At 35.1% G+C, this 8,485-nt stretch overlaps 1 protein-coding gene across 1 annotated transcript in view; it reads right to left on the bottom strand.

Moving 5' to 3' along the window:
- The window catches only part of LOC117121568 (dehydrogenase/reductase SDR family member 1-like), a 17,974-nt gene extending 9,842 nt beyond the window's left edge, over positions 1-8,132 (bottom strand). Inside the window, exons 1-4 of the mRNA XM_033266808.1 lie at positions 7,933-8,132; positions 2,752-2,873; positions 2,312-2,376; positions 789-932 (exon numbers count right to left, since the gene is read on the bottom strand). Of these exons, the coding sequence (XP_033122699.1) occupies positions 789-932; positions 2,312-2,376; positions 2,752-2,860 (318 nt within the window). The 5' untranslated portion in view covers positions 2,861-2,873; positions 7,933-8,132. The remainder of the gene's footprint in view (positions 1-788; positions 933-2,311; positions 2,377-2,751; positions 2,874-7,932) is intronic.
- Positions 8,133-8,485: the final 353 nt, after the last annotated feature.

The following is an 8,485-nucleotide window of genomic DNA, read 5'->3' as shown; positions in this document are numbered from 1 at the left end:
CTTATTATCCAGCACAGCTGTAACAACTACAGAAGAATAAAGTTTCTCAACATTTCAAAACATCATATATTCAACTTGCAAAAACTCAAACTTCTAACAAAACAACACTCAGCAAGTTTCACATCAAAGTGTGCAGAAATTCATTAGCTTTCATATGCAGTAAACACTACAGTATTTGGTTTAGTGTTAAAACTGCCGCTCTATGGTCGTTTTTTTGAAGACCTTCACCAATTCGCATTTATGCGAAGGTGGTGTACGGCTGACAGTGAGCCTAATTGCATTTATGCGAAACTAGCATGCACACCAACTGTGTGGTGTTTGCATTTATGCGAAGATGGCAGCGTAAGGGTTAAGTTTTCATTGAGAGATAATTTTAGTTCCTCATTCTCAATTTTTGCTACCCCACCCCGACTAAAGCTAGCCTACACTCGAAGTATCCCCTTTTATATATATTTTTTTTCTTTAACAAAAGAGAATACAGTAGAAAACTTGTCTAGTAGTTAATTCATGACTTTAAAACGGTATGTCACATGGGCGTAGACTGGGGGGGGGGGGGGGGGGGTGGTGATTACAGATGCAGCCCCATGGCAGCAAATTAGTTCCACTAAGTGAGTTAAAATACTAAAAATGACCATTAAATGACAAATTAAATTTAGTTCCACTTTCAATTTTCGCACACCTCTCTTCCTCTTCCACATTCTTAATTTTCGCACTCCACCCCCCCCCCCCCCACCAGGATAAAACCAGCTTACGCCCCAGTGTCAGGATAGCAGCTTTACCACACTTACAGTCACAGCTGAATATGCGTTGTTTACCAGAACATCAAGGCGGCCATTTTGCTCTGACTTGACTTGCTCAAAGAGTTTTTTAATCTGGTTTTGATCGCTGTGATCGCACTTCACAGGAATGCACTTACCCCCTCTGCTCTCAATCTGAAATGAGATTTGATCAAAAATGAATAGCTAAATCCATGTCAGTAAGTAATTTAAGCCAAACAGTTTCATCTACAAATAAGATGACCCTACATATTATTTGCAATTTTATTTATTAAAAATACTCAAGATACAGTAAAAAAGAAACTAGTGTCTTTACATACCTATGGCAAGACTTTTTTTTTATTCCTTGTTTCGCGTACTCATATTTTTAAAGTCTATCGTCGAAGGGCGGAATAAAAATAAAAATAAAATTTTGTTTTCTTTGTCAAAATCATCCAGACGGAGGAGAAAAAAAAATTTATTGGAGAATGTAAAATAGGATGGTTAAATGCTTCAAATTTGTATATAATTAGAAAGAAATATACATATCTTATATTTGGAGATTTCACGGAGGGCATAATAAAAATAAACTTTTATTTTTTTTTTAAATTTCCACTCTTTCGTGGCGGCGGGTGAGCTAATTGGTCAAAAATAAAATTTAATTTTTATTTGAAATCATAAATATTTGCAGTCTGCGGGTTCGCTAAACAAGGTATAAAAAAATTCTTGTCTAATTACAATTAAAAGTTCAAAATATAAATTTTAAACACCACAAAGGCACACGAAACAAAACAAATGAATCATAATGTGTTTGAATTGTTTTTTCTTTTTGTTATTACGCTTGTTTTGTTGATGTTAACATGTTTGCTGCCAGCAACGAATATACTCCTCTTACTGGGTGTTGCTGAGGGCGCTAGGGATGACTATACTTGTCAAATCCGGGTAACATTCTAGCGTTTATTACTCATTGTTATACATTTTAGAGCCACAGACTGGGGAAGATACACCTAGACGATAATGTACAAATAGCATACATGTTTTTGTTATGTTATGTTATGTTGCCGACAGTACAAAAAATTGCAATAGTGGGGGACGCCCCCTGAACATACTGTATACAAACCCATGCAAAAAGCGGACAAGAAAACTCACACTTGGCAGAGGCAATAGAAAGTACTGTCCATTTGCCAACGACAAGTTTACTTGTCCCCTTATATTTTCCCACCAATTTATTAGAAACCATTTTGATATGTGATTTCATAACATTTCAAAAAAGTATGTTTGTACAGTACATGTATACTTGTTTTGGTACACGAGAAAATACATCAAAATAAAATAGGTCTGGCAGTCAACCTCTTAAAGCGCTATGTAAATAGCACTCAATAAATGAAAAAAAACCCCAAAATACACCTCATTAAAATAAAAATTTTTTAAATTGTTATATTATGTGTATTTCACCGCTATAGGTTATTGGCGTTTGCGATATTTGGGTCAATCAGGCTTGGCCAACACATTTTTGATTTAGCCAAAATTCATGCAAATTACTCAAGACGACAAACCTCACAAGCAGTTTCCTTGAGCGACCCACCAACGCTGCCATCATTCTTTGGTTCAAGAGTTCGACCTGTAAACAAGAAAAAAAAAATTAAATAAAATATTCAACATTTTGAATGCAGGATAAATAGACTTTTAACTTGGTCAATATATATATATATATATACATATATATATAATATATATATATATAAAATTTATGTTTTTATTTAATTTAAATCGGAAAGCTGCATTTATTTAAAAGTTTATAGTTTCCATTATATCGCATTGGCCTACCATTTTTAATTAATTCAAATAATTTTTACATGTTTTAAATGTATTGAAATTGGAGATGGATGGGCATAACATAAAGATATTTAAGTCACTACAATCCTCTAACTAGATTGCATGCCAACTTACATTCTTGTAACCCACAAATGTTTATATGTAACCTCTTTAAGCTTACCTGTTATATAAACAGTCGCTCCAGCCTGGCCAAGTTGTAAGGCAATTCCTTTCCCTATACCTCTAGTTGCCCCGGTAACAATACAAACTTTTCCTTCAAGGGATACCATGGTAACTACAGTCCTGCCAATAATAAAAAAATATAAAAAATTGAAACAAATGACTGTTTATAATATAAATAATGTGTATTATAGTACTGATAACAGTAATGTATAATTGGTTCATTATATAAACTACATACACTGAAATAAAACATAATAGAAAACAATGACAAAAAATATTTACAAAAATGATTAATAATTAAGGCCTGCCATCCCAAAACTAGTCTACCAATTTTGTTAAATGTAATACTGAGTAATTTAGCATAAAAATGCGGCAGTATTGTATACTTTAGTACAGCGTTCTGCACACTTTTTACTTCATGGCCTATTTACGATTCCACGCACCAAGCCGCGGCCCAGCAGCGACAGGGACCAACATACCAAATCTTGCCAAAAACTTTTGATCATCAAGCCTCCATGTATATACAATATTTTGACATCATTATCTGTTCTCTCAGTGATTATTTTATCGTATAGAAATTAAATATTATTTTATTAAATAAATAATACCGTCATAGCAGGGCCGTAGCCACGAGAAGTGAAATGGTCAGGTTGCGAGCAAAACGTGAACACTGATGATTGGGGCTAGGGGGGCCGTTAAGGGCCCCAGGTTGGGATTCAGGGTTCCGGGGCAATTAAACTGTAATATTATTTTAAACCATTAAACTGTAATATTATTAACATTAAGCCATTAAACTGTAATATTATTAACTAAGACCAATCAATACATAACATAAAACACGTACATATCAAAATTATTACGTTTCTTTCCTCGTCGTGCTTGCATAAAACATGATTTGGATCTAACATGATGATATTGATAGACAATCGAAATTCTCTGTACAATATTATGCTAAACATTTACAGAGTGGACTTCCTAATGTTGCAGTCATATTAGACTGTAATATTATTATAAAAGAAGTCCATTCAACGAACAACATAAAACATATACATATCTAAGTTATTAGGTTAAAGTTCTCATGTCAGTGCATGCATAAAACATAATTTCCTCAAATTTGGATATCTAAGATTGACAAACAAAATTCTCTATACTAATTTAACGAGTTCCTTGATTTAAGGAAATATATATGTATATTGAGATACGCAAAGTTTAGTAGGTTTAAGAAGTTTAAAGGAAAGGACTTCATTATGTTGTGGTCATATTAGACTGTAATAATATCATTAAAAACCATTCAGCATAAAACAATCAAAATTATTAATTTAAACTTTCTACTTCGGTGCATGAATATAACGTAATTTTGGGATATATGAGATTTACATAACATTTAAGAATGTACTGAATATAAAATCTTAAATATAATAGATTTTAATCAGCAATCTATCAGAACTACAGGGATTAGTTTATACTGTAAGCCTTCAGAACCCCTGCAATGCTAAAACTTGGATCCAACAGGCAGTGAATATTCCATTTTGATTTAGTGTAGATGTTTTTTACATATTTTTCATTTTATTTGAATTCTTTTTATTTTGTATGATTCATATGTTATATTTTCCACAGACAGATAAATAAATGCTTGAACTGAAATTTAAGAGTTTTAGATTACTTTCTATACAAAACAAATATCAAAAATCATCTATTGTCCGACTGTGTGCATGAATTGAACATTTGACGACTACGATAATGTTTCCAAATTCCCAACCGTAACTTAGGCTACGGGCCTTGCTTGACACTTCACATCAAAGGACCTGTTAATTAATCTTGCACAGCTTCTTCCTCATCATCATCATCATAATTATTAATTGACCATAGCAATGTAGGGGAAAACTATGAACTCAAAGTGTATTCAATAATAGACATCTCATAATGCATGAAGTGTATTTCAAAGAATCTAGAAAACAAAAACTTTTCGAATATCTAAAATTTATCTCCTAGCGACAAAACAAGCTAGCTCTCATCTCATGACTCTTCCTGGGAACCCATCTGTGCGATAGCCAGGGTAAACTCTGGATCCACGCTTGACATGTATTTAATGCTTAAAAAAGGTATATTTACAATATTTATTTATAGAAAATAATGTTGCATACTAGAACTATTAGGAATAAATATACAGATAAAGGCTCCCGAGGGGGGCATAGATACAAAAACCGCTTATAACTCAAATAGTACGCATCATCTGGCACTTTAGCAGCATGTGCAAGCGATGCATTCACTGTCTCAATGAAGTGGCTTTATTAAAAACTATTTTCTCCATGAAAACCAGGGACCCTGTGTATTATTGAAACTGGGGGCCCTTTTTGGGTCCCGGTCACCAATTCCATTGTGGGATTTTAGGTGTGCATCTTGTTATTCTAAATATTTTTAACTACGAATAAATGATATAATATGCATCCAGAAAATTGAGGCCAGGGAGTGACTTTCACAGTTGGAGAGTTTATACCACCTCAGACCCACCATGGTTTGGGCTGAGGTAAGAAAATTTATGAATATGGCACCTTTAGATGCCTGAAAATGGCACTTCACAGACAATATTATGAATTTTCTTTTTATCTCCAGCTAAAAAATATTTTGACAAATTTAGCGTGGCCCCGGGCCGGCAGCTCCCCTCCCCACACTCTTTATCCCGCCACTGGATATAATATGATGTCCTACAGTCGGTTTCGGACACACATTATGCCGTTGCCCTTGTGGGGCTGAGATTAGAAAATGTATTACTATGGCAACGTCTAGATGGCCGCAAAATAGCACTCACAGACTTCAAATTGTATAATTTTCTTTTTATCTCCATTTAAAATTTTTTTTTTGACAAATTTGGTGGGGTCCCGGGCCGAGAGTGGGGCCCTGTCGGGCCGACGGAGCCCCTTCTCTTTAACCATTATAATATGATATATGCCCTACAGTCGATTTCAGAGACAAATTATGGTTTTATTTATCATTACAACAAAGTCCTTTTTGGTCCGGGTGCTAGATCGAGGAACCTATGGGTAGGGCACCTTCGGGGCCCCTAGAATTCGGGGGCCCTGCAAAAGCCGCATTAGAACGCATAGGCGTTACACCATTGATTCCAGCAAATGACCAGCTATGACTTTAAAGCTTACATTGTGGAGAATAAACATATTATTAAAAAGTAATATTAATGTTTTGGTCACTGATGGTGGTTTCGCAATGGCAAGCCTCAATTAGGCTGATAATAGTAACATTTATCATTATATTACAGTAAGTTATAGGATCCAAAGAGATAAGGGAACCTTTCATTAAAATGGTTCTCCCTCTCTGCTTCCCAAATGACTTTTTAAAGAATAATTGTGTACAATATTTTCTCATGCTTCAGGTTGAATGACCATTCTGTAAGCAATTACTCTATGATGAAGCTATATATTAGCCTATCGCATGCTTAAGTAGACCCAATGGCGGGTGATCAAATGATCAGGAAGGGCCAACTTCATGTTGAAGGTCAAATGTATTGCCATAAAACTCTGAACCATGTAACCACACACTGAAGAAATTACAGGAGACATCCTTTTACTACTTTTATGCTTACTGTTATTATCAAACTATTTCACAGTTTATAAATCATTCATTGTCTTAACAAGATTAATTATTACATTTTCAAGTTTGGAAAAGTATGTGGTACTATTTTAAAAAAATGAATTAAATATAATGTCAAATTTGTGATTGTTCCTATAATTATAACAAATTCCCTTTAAAGGAGTCTAATTCAATTACTGATATATAAACCTGCAAAAGAGGTTAAACACAAAGACATGCCATAAAAAATAGGAAAACCACCAATCTGTGTTAAGCTAAAAAAAATAGAGATTGCAAATTTATTTTGGTCTTCTTAATTTTTTACAATTTTAATTTCAAATGGGGGGGGGGGCAGGGGGGGGGGAAATCAAAATGAGAGATTTGAATTTACTGTAGAAGGCATTAAAATACTGTATGTGTTACACATTTTTTTTCTAGCAGTCATTGTTAAAACATTGAGTAGCTGTACAAACATTTACTTTCCTTATTTGCTATAGTGTCTGTCGCCATCCAGCCATCTTTTGGACGGCCAACAATTATATATGATGGCCACTTTTACCGTGATGGCTTGGCCTACTCAGCTCGGCCTAGGCCAGCCTAGCCTGGTCTATCCCTTTGGGGGCTTGCAATAAAGATAAGCTACATAATTGACAACCTATTAATTTAAAAATTTAATTCATAACAGGGTTAGTGAATTAATTATCTTTGAAGTGAGGAAGTTCCCTAGAAATTGAAAATTTCCTGCTATTGTGCAACATTTTAAGTGAGGTATATTTGTGAGTATATTATCAAATTAATTCTATCTAAAATTTTAATTTACAAACCCACCAAGCACCAGAATAAAAATTTTCGGAAGATTTATTCTTCCGCTGAATTCTCTACCAAGTAAAAAAAATACATGAAACATTAAAAAAAAAAAAAAAAAAAAAAAAATCCCCTGAAAACACTGGTTTAAAATCTGGGGGAAATTCACCAAAAAATACAGAATTTAAACGTACTATGGCATACAGCCAATGCCATAAAGCAGTGTTGGTGCCAGTAATTTGCCAACCTCAGTCAGGGTCCCAGAATAAAAAATCTTAAATTTTAATGGCCCAATTGAAATATTGTGCTTTTAGACCACACATTTGCAATCAAACGTTATTTGCAGGCACATTATTGGAGGCAAATTATGGTGGCACTCTCTTATACACATCTGTGGGGACAGCAAAGAGGGCGTCGCTCAAAATGTTTCAAAAGTGGCCCATGGTGGAGGGGGGAACTATAACAATTATAGGGTTCTCAAGACTTAACTAATCGATTCTAGAGTCTACCGATATGTAGAAAATACGTAATTCTTTTTTCTCCCAGATGAATTGATGGTTTTTATCCCTGACGAGTGCACCAGCTTTCCTGAAGCGCGGGGCCCTGGCATCCCCCACACCCTGACACCTGATGACCGGACTGATGCCAAGTTCCGGATGCAATCATTTTTGTTGCTGAGTACAGACACAGACGGAGGTCAATTTGTCCGAAAGACCATGCAACACATGAACTTAATTGATTCCAGGCCAAGCACAAAGAAAGAGAGAACCGGGTATAAATTTCGTCCTACCTCCTTATTGACCTTGCTTGTTGCGTGAACAGAACCCTTCCACAAACTGTCACAAGTACGTTATATCCCGCAATATTACCTGACGAGTTGTGATGAGGCCAAAAATTTAGACTCTGATACAAGGTACAAGACGATAAGAAACGTTCAAGGTACAAAATGCAAGATAAGAAAAGTTTGTCATCTGAGAGTTGGTTTGCTGCTCTCTCTCAGACTTACATAACGTATAAACAATGTGAGGGCGCTACACAAGTATTACAGTTTCTCGAACTCGTAGGCCTCAAACTGCGGTACGCCTGGTAGAGATGAACACAATAAACATAGGAGAGACACATAAAACACATGTGTGTGTAAATGTAGACATTGATACGATAGCATTCATACACAGTTGACGTATTATAGGAACATAATTTCATTGGGTACGAATATCCACATTGAGACATTACTGTGGACAGGACGAAATATTCGTGTCTAGAAAAATGCCTATATATTTTGCTGGAACATACGTGCTGCCTACGGGCTGCCTACCATCTCATTAATGCCTACTTTACTATAT

This window comes from Anneissia japonica, unplaced genomic scaffold (assembly GCF_011630105.1).
Source record: "Anneissia japonica isolate Jap-2015-1 unplaced genomic scaffold, ASM1163010v1 scaffold3217_len398964_cov164, whole genome shotgun sequence".
Classification (NCBI taxonomy): domain Eukaryota; kingdom Metazoa; phylum Echinodermata; class Crinoidea; order Comatulida; family Comatulidae; genus Anneissia; species Anneissia japonica.
This window is presented reverse-complemented; position numbering and strand designations above follow the sequence as displayed.